The sequence below is a fragment of the Hipposideros armiger genome, unplaced genomic scaffold, assembly GCF_001890085.2.
Source record: "Hipposideros armiger isolate ML-2016 unplaced genomic scaffold, ASM189008v1 scaffold_1745, whole genome shotgun sequence".
Taxonomy (NCBI): Eukaryota; Metazoa; Chordata; class Mammalia; order Chiroptera; family Hipposideridae; genus Hipposideros; species Hipposideros armiger.
The window spans coordinates 30,327-46,284 of NW_017733095.1; the positions used below are offsets into that span (position 1 = coordinate 30,327).

The following is a 15,958-nucleotide window of genomic DNA, read 5'->3' on the forward strand; positions in this document are numbered from 1 at the left end:
AATTCTCACAGTAACTTTTGAGCATGGTTTAAAAGCAAATAACCTTTATTCTTGCTTTACAAAAGAGAAAACAGTGGCTCAGAGAGTTAAAAAAAAATACAAAACAAAAAACCTACCCAATATCTGGATTCAAACCCAAGTCTTGCCCCATACAGCTTGACCTATGAAATGCTGGTTAAGAAGGTAAGCCGGCTTTCCTTATTCTTAGAGGATGTCAGCAAAGCTGTCTGTGCACATATCATAAGGGCTATGGGTTTTGCAGAGTCGCAGAAAAGAATTATGACAGGAAACCAACAACGGGGAGTTTATTTATAATAAACTTCTAATTAACAGCATGGACAAATTATTCTTGAACATATTTCAATTTTAATATACAATGTAAGAATGTAGAATGCATTCTATAAAAGAAAGGAGAAACATAAAATATTTTAACCAAAGAACAAAAAACACAGATGTGAGAAATCAAAGCCAGCCTTGGGAGTTATCTGAGCTCAGTCTCCTGCAGAACTGGGAACCAGGAGGTCTCCGTTGCTTCATGAGGCAAATGGGTACTTCCACCTCAGAATGGCTCCATCTGCACTTACACTAATGATGTACTGATTTCCCGGACTTATCCGAATACGTGTGATGTTGCCACTGTGTCCAACCCCAACGTGAGTCACTTCACCCTCGTTATAATCCCAAACTTTGACCAGATGGTCATTTCCACCTGAAAAAGACATTTATATGGCATTGCTGTAACAGGATTTCAAATAACTGGATCATTTTCAACCCATCCCCCATATGCTAACTTAATGGAAGAAAATATGTTTGTATAATAACTCTTTTCCTTGATTATAAAAGTCTAGGTCTGTTGTAGTCAATCTGGGCAAAAAAAATACAAAGAGGTGACATCACCCTTGATCCCACCACCCAAAAATAACCACTCATAACATCTTGGTTTAGTTCCTGCCAATCTTTTTTTCTGTAAGTGTATAGGTATACATACACATCTGTGAATGTGATTGGGATCACACCATGTCTGGTTTTATATCTTGTTTTCAGTAAATGTAGTTGTGAGGCTTTAATTCATTGGGGGCATCTATTTGTTAATATTCTAAAGAATCGAAGAACCTGGCAGGAAATGATATTGATTTTGTTCCAACAGGCATGTTGGTGGTAAATGCCCCCTGGAAATGCTGATTTAAAAGCCTGGCATTTTATTTGATTTTATTTAAAAATTTTGTTTTATTAGTATGGAGCCCAGCTGTCAGGGCCTCCCAGTTAGGAAATGTTTACAGGCTTTGGAGACGGGCCTGCCCCTCCCCTTTGGGCAGGACAGAGGAAAACAACAACTTGTTGATTTACATTGTGTCAATTCCTTGTAAGTTTCTTTCCTGTGCATGTGTGCTGGCTCCATGCTGCTGCTGTTTGTACGCTCCCATTTTGGAGCTCTCGCTTTCTCTGGCCCTGGCCTCCGGTGAATGAAGAGTTGTTGTTGCTGCATTTATGGCACACAGTCAGCCTCGTGCCTTCTCCCAGCTGGGCATCTCACCACCCAGACGGTCCCTGATTGACACCCTCAGACCCAACCATTAGGGAACTGCCATGGTCATTGGTTACAGATCGCTTTCATGCTACAATGGCATACTGACTCTTTTAGGGAGGGCGCAACTCACAGAGGCCCATGCAGGAATCAAACTGGCACCCTGGGTGTTATCAGCACCACGCTCTAACCAACTGAGCTAACCGGTTGCCCAAAAGCCTGGCATTTTAGACTTCAGCAGGAAATAACAGAACAAGGCACGTTGGATAGCCCAGGACATTTAAGGCCCATTTGTATCATTTTTTGTGGCCTACCACAAAAAAGCCAGCTCTGTAAGGCGTAGCTTTTCTTTGTGCCCCAAAGGCTCCTGGGCAAATGTTTCCTCTCATTGAAATATGACTTATGAATTTTACTTTCCCAGCCACACTGGCTGCAGTGCTCAGGCCTGAATCAAAACATGTTGCTCTTTAGACCCTTTTGTGGTTGCTTCCAGTGGCCTCCCGCCTGGGAGTTCCTATTCCTATCTAAATAAGTAGGGTTTGGCTTTCTTTTCTTATCCCAGGACTAACCTGTAACAAAGTATACTCCGTCCGGTGTGATATCCATACCATTGATTGACCCAGACAAGGAACCTTCCAACTCTCTGATTACTGACCCATCAAATACTTCCCAGTAAGCAATCTGGAATTCAGGAGAGAAGCATTAAGCAGGATTCAGGCTCAGTGGAATCACCCACACAACATGCTAAAAAAAGATGGTTCGACTTTACATAGAAAGTAGTAAAAATGCATTGTGGGGTGATATATCGAAAGTATAAATAGGCTAAAGCAAGGGGGTAGAGAAACCATTTTAATATTTTTAGTATTGGCTTTTAAATTTGCATTCTATTTAAAGAGATGTTGATATGCTGGTAAACCCAAACTATGACAGAAAGTGTTTTTAATGAGACTAAGCAGATTGAGTCTGAAGCAAGCTGTGAATGAAAAATGAAATAGCCACACGGCTTCCCCTTTCCCGCCTCTGCGCTTAGAGCAGGCGAGTGGAGCTTCTGGCCAGGCGGGAGAGGAAAGCGTTTCCTTCCTTCAGAGCTTGGGGAAAGAGCTGTGCGGAAAGTTCTGGAGACTGGGACTGATAAAGTCACCAGCTGCCCCTCCCAGTTCCTCACCCCACCCTTATTCCCAACTTTCTCTTCTGCCTCAAAGCAATAAAGCATTCTGCAGGGCGGAGTTTAAAGTCAAGCTGATAAGATCGGTCCCCTCCTGGGGAGGGGAACTAGGTTAGGGGTGGCATGGGGAAAGACAGGAGCTCAAGGCAGGAGGCTTTTCTCCGAATATACAACTTACGCTTTTTGAACTTTGAAACTTATAAGTGTACAGCCTATTCAAAAATAAAATTTCTTTCTAAACAAGGAGCACTTCACCAGGAATCAGGAGTATGAACTTGGGAATGCATTTCACCCCTTTCTCTTGGTTTCATGTTGATGGAAACTTGCTGTGTTCCAGTCATTATGCCAGGAATCTGTATTCCTCTGAATGGAGTTAGAAATTGTGTACACTATTAAATATATACAGAGGGTGCCAAAAAAACATGTAAACGTTTTAAGAAAGGAAAAAAACCTATTAAAATTGCACTATGGTAACCACTTTGAGCACCTCTTGTAATTGCAGAAGTCAAACGTGACTTGTATTCATCTTTTGTTATCGGTATAAAGTATTACAATTTTAATATAGCTTTTTCCTTTATTAAAATGTGTATACATTTTTCCGGCACCCTCTGTGGATGGATGGATGGATAGATAAATGGATGGATGGATGGATGGATGGATGGATGGATAGATATAGCTATATAGATAGATATAGATATATGCATACGCACATACATATATATAGATATATCTGTATAATTTCTATCGATGCTTGATTGCTTTAATATAAAGTTCTGTTTTCATAGTGAAAACATAAAGGACCATAAAAGCACACCAACATCTTTATTTCTCAGTAAGCACACCCATGTAAGAAGTTTGTGCTTGACTACATGCTTTCTTGGCCTAAGAAGTCAAAGTGACCCTCTCCTGGGCAGAATTAGCAGGCCTCAGGCTTTTCTGAATATCCTCTGCCTGGGATGGTCTTCCCAGAGACTTAAGCCTGGTGAGGTCCTTGTGTCACTCAGGCCTCAGCTCAAATGTCACCTCCTTAAGGAAGTCTTTACTGACCATCCTAGCTTTCTTTCCCCCAAGCCAGTATTATATAACCTGTTCTATTTTCTTTTTAGCTCTTTCACCACCTCATATCATCTTGTTCACTTATTACTATTGTTCATTCATATATTTCTTTACATGTGTACTGTCCAATTCCATCCCCTCCCATCCAGAGTAAATGCATACAATAAGTCAGCTCCATGACAGTAGGGACATTGTCATGTCCCCAGCACTTGGAAGAGTTTTACAGTTTTATGATTTAAACAGTCTGATAAAAATTCTAATAAGACTGAAATAGACTGTTTCAAGTCTCAGAAACCGAAACATAAAATATGGCAGATATCACACTAATTTAGAAACTCTATGAACCATATATCAAAGCATTTATAGTGATGTTGTGGTTAACTCCGTAATATCCATTCCAAGGGGAAGCCTACTTAGACCATAGGTCAAACATGGGGTTGGGGGGTGGATAGGTAGAAGCCAGTATGGGCCAATAAGACACAAAGAAACTAACAAGGCCGATGTACAAACTATAATTGAGGCAGATTACATGCCCTCCCACAACATTCTATCTGTGTCAGGCACATCCTGGTTGGATGAGGCAGCGTTTCTTGCGTTTTTATGCCAAAATTTCTTTGGGCAGTAGTTCTCAGTTACCTGGAAAACTTGAACAGGAAAAAGCTCCACTCCTAGATTCTAATTGGGGTGACAGGGGGGTAGAAGAGGCACTTTTAGTCTTTTCCCTACAATATTTTTATACTTGTAACTCATCAGCTTTTTCTGTAGCTAGGAAAAAAATAAGTATTCAACCTCTTCTTCAATTATCTCCAAGTCTGAATTAGAGCAAATCCATTAACCGTATGTGCAGGTTAATTAGGCTGATCTGATTTGGCTGGCAGGGTAGATGGCGCCTTACTCTCCTTGTCCCGCCATGGCCGCTCTCCTAAAGCTTCCTGCTTGCTCCAAGGGGACACATTTCCTCCAAAAGGACCAAATTCACCCATGGATGTGAACTCTCCATCTTACGAAGTTTTTAATATAATGATGAAGTAGAGTGATGGGAGACGAGGCGCTCTACTGACAATTGATTTGAATTTAGTCAAAGTGACAGCTGGTTTGGGCATAGCCGATTCCTTTCTAGCCTCAGAAATTTCCTAAAAATACAAACCAATATGTACTGAGTACCTACTATGCGCAGGCAACCTGCTATTAGCATTATATATGAGCACGGCTTGCTTTAATCCTCGCAGCAACTCTGTGAGGTCAGTGGTGTCATCATTCCATTTTACAGGTGAGGACGTGATGGCAGCAAAGGGTTACATGGCATTTCCAGAGTCACACTGATCAATAGCAAGACTGTCATCTGAACTGGCATGACTCCAGAGCCTGAACCCTCAGCCACAACACTTCACTGCTTTTCTCTTGTACCAGAAAGACCTGGACTCTTGCCAAGAGTACTCACCTTTCTGTCTGTCCCACTGGTGATGATCTGGAACTCTTCAGGGTGATAACACACACACTGGAATAAGGTGTTCGCCAGGATCATCTGATTCCTTCTAAGATGCCTGAAAAACAGATTCGAAAGCTGTGAAACTTGACTTTCTGTTCCCCAGAACATGTTAGTACTCAAACTGCATTTGGTACAAGCTTGGATTGGTTGGTTTACTTTTCCCAGACAGACTTCCTCTTCCTCTGCCTACTCCACTTGCATTCTCACATGGCACCTATGGGGTAGTCAGAAGAAACTGGGCAGGGCCCTTTTTCTACAGACAACACACAGGACTCAATGGGAAGCCTCGAGTTCCAGGGAAAAGGACGTAAGAGAGGCTGAACACAGAGTCAACCTGCTGTCTTCCACGGAAAGCACTTCATTCCTGAGGCAGCCATTTTAAAATGGAAGTCTCTACAAGCTGAGCAGCAAAGTGCGGGGAAGGGCTTTATAAAAAGTGATATTATTGAGCCTAACTTCTAGGGATTTGGATTCAGTAGCTTGGGATGAAGCCCACAGATCTGCATTTTTAATCAGCATCGTAGTTGATTCTAATGTGCACATAGTTTGAGAACCACTGCTTTAGGTACTGTACCAAAAAATGTGGAAATTAGCCTCTGCTTCCATAGACGATGTGGCTGGGTGGCCATCGCACAGGCCAGGCTCTGCTGGCTAAAATAATGCTCCTTCACAGTTTCTTCTCATTATGGAAGTTTTCAAACATGATATGTGAACTGACTATTTTTAAAGATTTTGCCACAAATTAACCAAATATTCCTGCTACAGAACAAGGAGGCGTTACAGAATTGAGGTGGTCATAAACCATTCATGGAAACAAGCACAGACATGCCCTTCTAGTTGTATGCTTTCCCAATGGGAAGTCCAAGTGTAAGCTAACACCTCCCACAAGTATTGTCCTTGGACCAGCAGCCCCAGGGGCATTACACATGCAACATCTCAGATGCCACTCTGGACCTACTGAATCGAAATCAACATTCTTACAAGCTCCCCAGGTGATTTGTATGCACATCAAAGTTAGAAACACACAGAGCCAGAAGACAGAAGCTTGCTTTGGGTTTTGTTTTTTAATGTATTAAATAAGAAGTGTTCTACCTTCGCCTTTAGTTCTCAAACTCTTCTCCGATCAAGAGTGTCTCATATTCTTTAGATATATATATATATATATATATATATATATATATATATATATGTTTTTCCCTCTCACCTCTGTACTTAATCAAGTCTAATGCATTTATACACAAAAGCCAGGCATCCTAGGAGTGGTAGAGGGGTGCTGGGCGGGGAGAAGGGTTGGGGGAATAGGGCCTAATTCTAACTAAAAACACACAGCAAAAATACTTACAGTAAAAAAGAAAAAAAAACATCCTTGAAAGTCCTTGAATTACTCCAACAAGAAAGTTTTCATGCTTTGGTCTAGGTAGCTTGGAGTCAGATACTCTGTGTGGGTAGCAATATACTTACAGTATAAGAGTCCTAAGAATGGGGCCAACTGAGGGTAAGTGCAACTTACGCCACCCCCACCCCCACAGCAAGCTCATTCTGGGCTTGACTGGACTGCATGGAATGACCAGAGGAACTGCCTGCATTGCTTGTTTCCCTTCTTCATTTTGGGAGGATACTTAGAATTGAATTCGTGTAAGTTAAATCATGCTTCACTGTGTGTATCCAGAAAGTGACTTCTCTGTCTGTCCAGAAACCTCTACTATCCAGCTCTTCCTGGAAACAAATACCCTTTCTACCAGTGTCTGTAAACCCCGAGCAGTCACGGAGATGAATAGCTCCTGATGCACATCCCTTACTGTTGCCTTAAATAAGATTTTTACCCTTCATTTGAACCTTCTCTCAAGTTCAACAAAATGCTGACATTGTTGGGGTTGTAAGTGCCACTTCATCCTCCGCATCACAGGTACCTACACAAGGTCCCAGATGATGCAGGTGCTATCTGTGCTGGCTGTGACACACTCCTTGTCATTCTTCTTCACCCGAATGCACGACACGGAGGACTTGTGCTCCTTCAGGGCCTCCTTCAGCTTCTGGGTCCGGCAGCCTATCTGCCACACCCTCACCTGAAAGCCATAAAGCACAGGCTCTCAATACAGGCTGGGACTTTCAACGAGATAAAAAAAATTCCAAGAACTTTTTCACCTCACTGTTTGACTTTTTTTTTTTTTAATTTCCCTGTTCTCTTCTTAGTTCAGTGGGGATGGGAATGCTAAGTTGTAGACTAGGAATATTCTTCCATGGAGCCAGGGAAATGATTCCCAACATCCTGCACCTGCTTCTAGTTTCAGGGCTGAGAAATGTATCAGAAGCCTGCTACTAAAGCTGAAAACGCAAGGGCTGCTGGTAACCCAAGAGAAATATGTCTACTCACTTCTGATGAGCATTGCTCTCAAATTTCTGATGCCATCAGGGAATATCTTGGGTACTCAGAGCCATATTTAAACTTTCACATCAGCTGCTCAATTTTAATCACTTAAAAATCAGTGGGTCCCAACCCCCTCAAGGCCAATACCACTTTCCATAAAAAATATTTTCTAACACCTTTTTGCTATCCCGAAATGAAATTCATAGGTCATACAACTACCTACATGCAAATTTCTAAACAGTCAATATGATGCCCTAACTGTAATAAAAATGGTAAGTAAAAGGAAACCAATTTAGTTATTATTGTATATCCTATAATGGATAAATACTCTGTCACAACTAAATTATAAAACAATAATACTTGTATAGTCAGATGCTTATACTGTCTTATAATAAATATGTTTGACTATTAAAATAAGAAGAGCAGAAATTATTTTGTATAAGTGATATAAGACAATGAAAGCACAATAGTCTGTGAATACTCGACTAAAAACTAGTGTTAGGATACGTAATTTGTTTGTACCTGGTAAGAGGAAAATAACCTTAAATCAGTAAGAAAAACATTCTAAAACATTTTCTTAGTAAAGAAGATGAGGAAGCATGAGGTTATTCCAAATGAACTGGGTCATATTCATTTCTATGGTGTCCAAGTAATTCCCAATATTTTAACATGGGATGAGATAATGACTATTGCCAAAGAAAACAAACCTCCAGTCTTGAAATCCCACTACATGTGGAGGCATGCAGTTGGTCCTTTTCTAACTGGTGTGATGTGGGCACTGGCTAAACAGCCCCAGGACTGGAACTTTGGAGGCACTGGGCATTATTAGCCCTTTAGCTGTGGGATTGCAAGAGGTGTTGTGTATGCTTGGGGGGAAGGGGATAAGGTGATGGGACTCGGAGCCTCGCCACTCAGACTACAGCCATTTACCAATGAAAACAGAAGTATCTGAGTGTTTTAGCAACTACTGCACTCATACCAGTGCATATCTGCTGACCAGCAGCCCTGATCTGTAGTACTTACAAAGACCTGGAAGACTACGTCTTTTGGAAGGAAAGGTCTGTGATAGCTGTGGGGAATGGAAGTAATGGCTGACACTGTGAAAAGACCGCTGAGCAGGGCCAAAGGCAGTGAAGTTGTAATGTGTGATTTCCTTTAGAAGCTCTCATCAGCCGGGGTTCAGGCACCTAGAATAAAGGTGGTCTGGTCCAAGGCAAGTTTGGGCATCAGCAAGGAAGATGCTGCGAAAGGCTGAGGGATCAAGAAGGATGCTGAGGTATCCGCAAAGGCATGGCTGAGGAATAAGGGAAGGGTATAAAGCCATGAAGGTGGTGGTAGGCAGAGAAGGTCATGGTCTAGGGCTAGATGTGTCTATAGAGCACCTGAAATGTGGCAAATCCAGATGGAGATATGCTCTCCATCTCTGGGAATACGTACACCAGATTTTGAAGACTTACTACAAAATAATGTAAAAGATCTCATCAATAGGAGTATTGTTATCTCCACTTTACACACAGGAAACTAAAGTACAGAGAGGTTAAAGAACACGTCCCAGGTCACACAGCTGGGAAGTGGTAGAAATGAAATCTGAGCCCAGGTGGCATGACTGCAGGACCCAAACACTCAGCCACTCATCTGCTTGGCCCAAACTCTGCCAAAGGGAAGGCTGTGGGATAGAACAGTGGGGGAGTAAGGGAGGGGAGACACAAAGCCAAATCTGTGTGTGAAAGATGTTGTAGGCTCCTCGAAATGATGGAAGAGAAAGGTCGAGTGTAATAATTTAAAAATAATGGTCAAAATGTCTGGGTAGTTTAAAGAATTGAGTCTAAAAATAGCATCTCCTTTAAAAGATAAGATAAAAACAATTTCTATAAAACCATGATCTTTGAAGGCAAAGAACAAGTAAGTATTGCAAAACACCAATTTGGATTCATACGCAACTCGATTCCATACAGAACGTTTTCATGTCCGCATCTTAAATGTCCTTTCTGTGAACAAATGTACTAATATGTGGATTTTTCTTATTAGAACTTTAATTTATGATGTATTTTAGGGTTTCATCAAAATGTTAATTTGGTCTTTCCTGACTCCTAGCACAGGTTAAAAAAAAAATCAAATTAAGTGGCCACCAATGAGGCAGTTGTCCTAAATTGAAGGATATTTTTGTGACAACATGGATGGATCTTGAGATTATAATGTTAAGCGAAATAAGTCAGATGTAAAAAGTAGAGAACCATATGATTTCACTGATATGTGGTATATAAAACTGAAAACACAAAAGAACAAGAAAAACAAATGAAGAAACAACACTCAGACACAGACAATAGTTTAGCGGTTACCAGGAGGTAAAGGGGGAAGGGGTGGTAGATGAGGGTAAAGGGCATCAAATATATGGTGATGGAAAGAGAACTGATTCTGGGTGGTGAACACACAATGTGATATATAGATGATGTATTACAGAATTGTACACCTTAAATCTACTTAACTTTGCTAACATTTGTCACCCCAATAAATTTTAACTAAAAAAAAAAAATAGAGGGCTGGTCGAGTGGCTCAGTTGGTTAAGAGATTGCTGCAGAGTGCAAGCTCTGAGCAACAGGGTCACCAGTTCGATTCCCACATGGGCCAGTGAGCTGCGCCCGAGCTGAGCTGCCAACAGGTAGTAGGATGGTTCAGTTGGTGAGAGCACGTGCTCCTAACAAGTTTGGAGCTGGTGGGCTATGCCTGCCCGCAACTAAAAACTGAACTGGGCACCTTAGGCTGAGCTGCCGCCTGGGTGGCTCAGTGGATGGAGCAGTGCACTTTTAACAACAAGGCTGCCAGTTCGACTCCCACATGGGATGGTGGCTACACCCACCTGCAACTAATTGAACACAGCACCTTGAGCAAAGTGGAACGACTGGACTTGGAGCTAAGCTTGCTGCGCCTTCCACAACTAAGATTGAAGGACAACTTGGCCGTTCCCCTTCCCCAATTCCCCAACACTGTTCCCCTCCCCCAATTCCCCAACACTGTTCCCCTTCCCCAATTCCCCAATAAAATCTTAATAAAATAAAATAAGGACTCTGCCTCCAAGAACAATACCTCTCCTTCCCCGCCGCCACTGATGACCCTTTTACAGTCGCTGGTGGTAGCGATGGCCGTCACTCCGATCCTGTGGGCATTGTTAATGACATACATCAACCGGCCTGTCTCTGGGGCAAAGGCTCGGATTTTACCATCGTCCCATGCTGGCATGAAAGGAAAACAAAGGGCAGGCAGAATTAGTATGTCATACTCTTTCTGCAGTCTGTTGCCCTCCTAAAGCATAAGTGAGAGTCAGGATTGGAGAGCAGTGCTGGTGATGGAAGAAAGAGGTCAGTCCCCTATCAACTGCCAGGAATCATATACTCCACCTGATTCCTCAAACTGGTCATGTACCTGGCTAAGGGACATGAGTGGCTTGTCTCAGTTGAAGCTGCCTCCAGGAGCACCCCACTCCAGGAGAGAGAAGTTGGGGTGGGGAGAAAGGAGGCAGGCCAGCTCCCACCTCTCCCATGAACTGCAAAACTTTTACATTCAACTAGCTAGTGGATATCACACCTGGCGTGTATAATTTAACATCCCCAAATAAATATTGGCCCCTCCTCCTACTTTTAAACCAGATGTTCTTTCCTCCACTCCCACTATCTTCCTCATCTCAGTAAAATGTGCCCATCTACCCAGTTGCTCAAGCCAAGAATTTCAGAGTTATTCTTGATTCCTTCCTATTCCATCCACCCAACCAACCCAACATCCAATCCATCAGTAAGTCCCATCATCTCTACAGTTAAAAAACATCCCGAGTCTGAACATTACTTAACCCCTCCACTGGGACCACTCTCACCCAAGCCACTAGCATTCCTCTCCTGAATTATCATAACAGCTTCTTCCCTGGACTTGGACTCTTGCTCCCCTAAAATCGATTATCTAAAATCGATTATTTGTGCAGGAGTCAGGGTGAATCTCTAAACACAATGTTACCTCCTTGATCAAGAACTTCCTAAGCTTCATTTCCTTCACTACCACTTTTCCTGAACACTGACCCCAACCTAACCCATTAAGCTCCAGATACACCGGTTTTCCTTCTAGTCCTCAAATACACAAAATGATTTCCCAACTCGAGGTCTTTATATTTGCTGTTCCCTCTGCCTAGAATGTTCTTTGCCTGTGTCTTCATATGACTGACTCCTTCTCATCTTTGGTGTCACCTCTTGACCTTAGCAATTTTAAGTAGGATGCTCAAGGCAGATCCCATTTCAGCAAAGACCTGAGGAAGTGAGAGGGTGAGGGAGTGAGTCATGGAGCTAGCTGGGAAAAGAATATTCCAGGCAGACTGAACAACTGGAGTAAAAGACCCTTTGTGCAGTGTGTGTGTGCAATAGCAAAGAAGCAGGGTTAGCCAGCAGTGCGAGTGGGAAGAGACAAAGTCAGAGGTAAGGAGGTGGAAGTGGGAGAGGTGAGAAGGTCATATAGGACCTTGTAGGCAATTTCAGGGGCTTTTTCCTTTATTCTCTAAAAGATCTTTGAATCCTAGAAATGACATGATCTGATTTTTACTTTAAAAAGAGATTTCTGGCTTCTGTGTTGAGAATAGACTGAGGGAGAAGGGTGGTAGGCAGCGGTAGAAGCACGGAGCCATGGATAATCTGGGGAGAGAGATGATGGCGGCTGAGACAAGGACAAAGATGGTGAGAAGTGATGGAAACTTGGGTATACTCTGAAGAGGGAACCATTAGGGACAAATGGATGTGGGCTGTGAGAGAAAAAGAGGAGGTGATAATGACCTTTCTTAGCTTTATGTGTGTGTAAGCTAAGAACTCCTGGTGGCCACTGCTGTGTAGAAAAAAGGAGAGGCCAACACGTAGGAAACAAAGCCAGGAAAAGCGGGGGTGAGATGGGTCCCTGATATCACCATTTTAATGGCTACACCTAAAGATCCACTTGACTTTTCGTTGACGTGAACCAGCGAATTTACTTTTAGACCACTGGGGAAATTTGTACATGGATTGAGCTTAAGAAGATATTAAGAAATTATTATTTTATAGAAAAATATTATTTTTAGAGATGCATGCTAAAGTATTTAGAGGTAGGATATCATCATGTCTATAATTTATGTTAAAATATTTTGGCATGAAACAATCTATTGAGTTAAAAATAAATTCCCTTTGAGGTATAACTTAAAGTCAGGTTTTTATCCCTTGAACAACAAGAAGGGTTCTAACACCAGTGCCCTATACTCACTTAAGGACTCAAATCCGTTTTGTAATTGAATTCCTAAATTTCCCTGTGAGAGAGAAAGCAACATGTTATATGTAGCAATTTGGAAGAAGAGAATTTGCTATTTGGTTCTTCCTAGCTCAGAAAGGCTCCCAACTAGGTGAAATTCCAAAGAGAGGCTAGATTAGAAGCAAGGAGGCAGGAGACAGTGGGAGGCTGCTCCAGGTTATTTACATGTAGACACTATAGTGTTTAATGAGAATGACAAGACCCAAAGCCACAGCCAGAGCCGGATGCCAAATCTTAGTAGGTCGATGTTACCTGAAATGATGCTCTTGCCGTCTCTCATGAAGTCAATGCTGTGGCAGGTCATGTTGGGTACAGTGATCCGCAGCAGCTCCTTGTTGGACAGCGTGTGCCACACTCTAATGTCCTCCTTGGCACAGGTGGCAAATAGCTCACCAGTGCCACTGAAAAGAAGCCCCCCGCGAGAATAAGAGATGCAGCCGTAAAAGATGCAGTATTTCTTAGATGCCTGTTTTGTGAAGTTTGACACTAAAATGTGTTTCATAGGGATACAGGGAAGGATGTCTTTTAGGCACCAATTATCTCAAGGCTTGATGGTCTTACAGATTGCTTGTATAAAATGGTGTTGGCTGTCCACAAATCATCTGTGAACAATCTTTTATAGTCCTTTCCCTTGAGGAAGGGTTGGGGCAAAATTGCTCAAAAAGGAAATGTCAATGTAAAAGTCTTTCAATATCCTGGTAGACTGGGGGATAATAAGCAACATTTCTTGAAATAAAGTACATCTATGAAATATTTATATTAAAAGAGGCTAAATGAAACTTTTCCTGTAAAGTAGATAATCATTAAAATTTCAGAGAAGAAAATGACAAGGGTGCTAGAATTCATGTTTGCAGATAACCCAAAACACTTCTTTGCTTAGTTATGAGAAAATATGAGACTGTGGACAAGGAAGAGCATCCCAGAGTAATTGGCCTGTCAGGTGTTTTTTGTTTGTTTGTTTAAGAACAACTTGTAAATAGAATGAAAAGTACCACGTTGTCAAAAAATTACAGGCTATTCCAATTTGAATAAGAAAAGGAGTAATACTAAGGTACAATAAAAAACACCTGCTTTATCAGTATAAATTTCTAGCTACAGTCTGTGTGGAGACTAAGCTAAGTTTTATATTTAAATATCTCTCAGAAAAATTCTACATATCATCATCAAAAGAGAGAGCCTCTCTCTTTCTTTTAAGATCTACTCACTTTCGAATTAATAGAAAAATAAGTGGATCCTTTCTATGTATTTAGCTTTGGGACTCAGAGATAAAATTATAATGCTGAACTAGTTACTTAGAAAGAGTAAGTGCTAAACAGGACAGCAGATGAGATGGAGCTCCTTGACAGAAAAGTCCTGATTAACAGAGATCAAATCAAGCCAATCTTAGAATAATAATATTTATTTAACATAAGAGAAGTTTTCTATTAGATACTGCCTTCAGTGACTAAGCTCCTCCTTTGGGGAAAGTGAGCTCTTAAAAGAGGCAGATGGACCCTTCATGAAAATCAAACATCATACAATTAATACACCTAGAGAACTTTCCAAACTCTCCCCACCCTTGACAGACAGTCCACTTCCTCAAGAGTTAAGTCTAGTCCAAAATGAGCCATTCAAGTAGTAGATTGTCTTTAGTTTAGAATCTGAAAGATTAAGTTCCAGAAAAAAACAAACTGATTGGATCAAGATGGTGCATTAGGCCCATATGCTCCCTCCCTCCTTTCAAAAATCCCATGAAAGGGGCGGCCAGTTAGCCCAGTTGGTTAGAGTGCAGTGCTCACAACACCAAGGTTGCCTGTTGGATTCCCACATGGACCACTGAGATGCACCCTCCACAACTAGAATGAAACAACTACTCGACTTGGAGTTGGGGCGGCCAGTTAGCTCAGTTGGTTAGAGTGCAGTGCTTATAACATCAAGGTTGCTGGTTCAATCCCCACACCCTCCACAACTAGATTGAAACACCTACTTGACTTGGAGCTGATGGGTCCTGGAAAAACACACTGTTCCCCAATTTAAAAAAATAATAAAAATGAAAAATGATGAGTAATTAAAAAATACATATATATCCCATGAAAGTGATATAGAGATAGAGATGATAAAAATAGAGATAGATGTAGATATTTAGATATATATATATTTTTTCTTAACAATACAGGAAAGCAGGAAAGACTATCATTAAAAGGCCAGAAACATTGATGATAAACAGTGATTAGCCAGATAAACTCTGTAGAGAAACAAAACTGGGGGAATTCTTCATCAAAGATCTATATTAAAAAAAAAAAAAGCCAAACCAAGTTTTATAGACTGAAAGGAAATGACACCAGATGGCAACTTAGATATTTAAGAAAGAATGAAGAGCATCAGAAATGCTCAAATATGTGGGTAAGCACAAAAGGCTTATCTTTTTCTTTTCTTCTCTTAAATTCTTGAAAATATTTATGACTGTTTAAAGCAAAAATTATAATATTGCACTGATGGGTTTATAACAGAAATAGGTATATATGAAAACAATAGCACTAAGGATACGAGTGTATTTAAGGGAAATATACTGTTGCAAAGTTCCTATGCTGTATTTTACTTAAAGTAATTCAATATTAACTCTAAGCAGACTCTGATATGTTAAATATTCATTCTGTCATCCTTAGAGCAATCACTAAAAAACTAGTGCAAAGATATATAGCTAGAAAGCCAACAGAACAATTAAAATGTAATGCTAACAACATTTGATTAAAACAAAAGGTAGCAGGAAAGAACTAATAGAAGAACAAAGAACAAATGAGACAAAAGAAAACAATAACAAAATTAAAGATTTAATACAACTATATCAAAAATTACATTAAATGTAAATGGATTAAATATTTTAAGTAAAAAATAGAGGTTATTAGACTGGATAGAAAAGCAAGAAAATTGTATGTTGTTTCAAGAGATCTGCTTTAAATATAAAAATACAATATATTGAAAAAAATATTGAAAATAATAAGATTTTTTAAAAGATATATCTTACAAAGAGTAAGAAAGCTGGAATGAATATACTAATATACAAAGAGA

The 15,958-nt window shown here is 40.8% G+C and overlaps 1 protein-coding gene across 1 annotated transcript in view; it reads right to left on the minus strand.

Annotated features, from left to right (window-relative positions):
- Window positions 1–289: 289 nt before the first annotated feature.
- The window catches only part of CFAP52 (cilia and flagella associated protein 52), a 58,018-nt gene continuing 42,349 nt past the window's right edge, over window positions 290–15,958 (minus strand). The window contains exons 6-11 of the mRNA XM_019634573.1: window positions 13,163–13,311; window positions 10,688–10,833; window positions 7,150–7,301; window positions 5,188–5,290; window positions 2,095–2,206; window positions 290–709 (exon numbers count right to left, since the gene is read on the minus strand). Of these exons, the coding sequence (XP_019490118.1) occupies window positions 534–709; window positions 2,095–2,206; window positions 5,188–5,290; window positions 7,150–7,301; window positions 10,688–10,833; window positions 13,163–13,311 (838 nt within the window). The 3' untranslated portion in view covers window positions 290–533. The remainder of the gene's footprint in view (window positions 710–2,094; window positions 2,207–5,187; window positions 5,291–7,149; window positions 7,302–10,687; window positions 10,834–13,162; window positions 13,312–15,958) is intronic.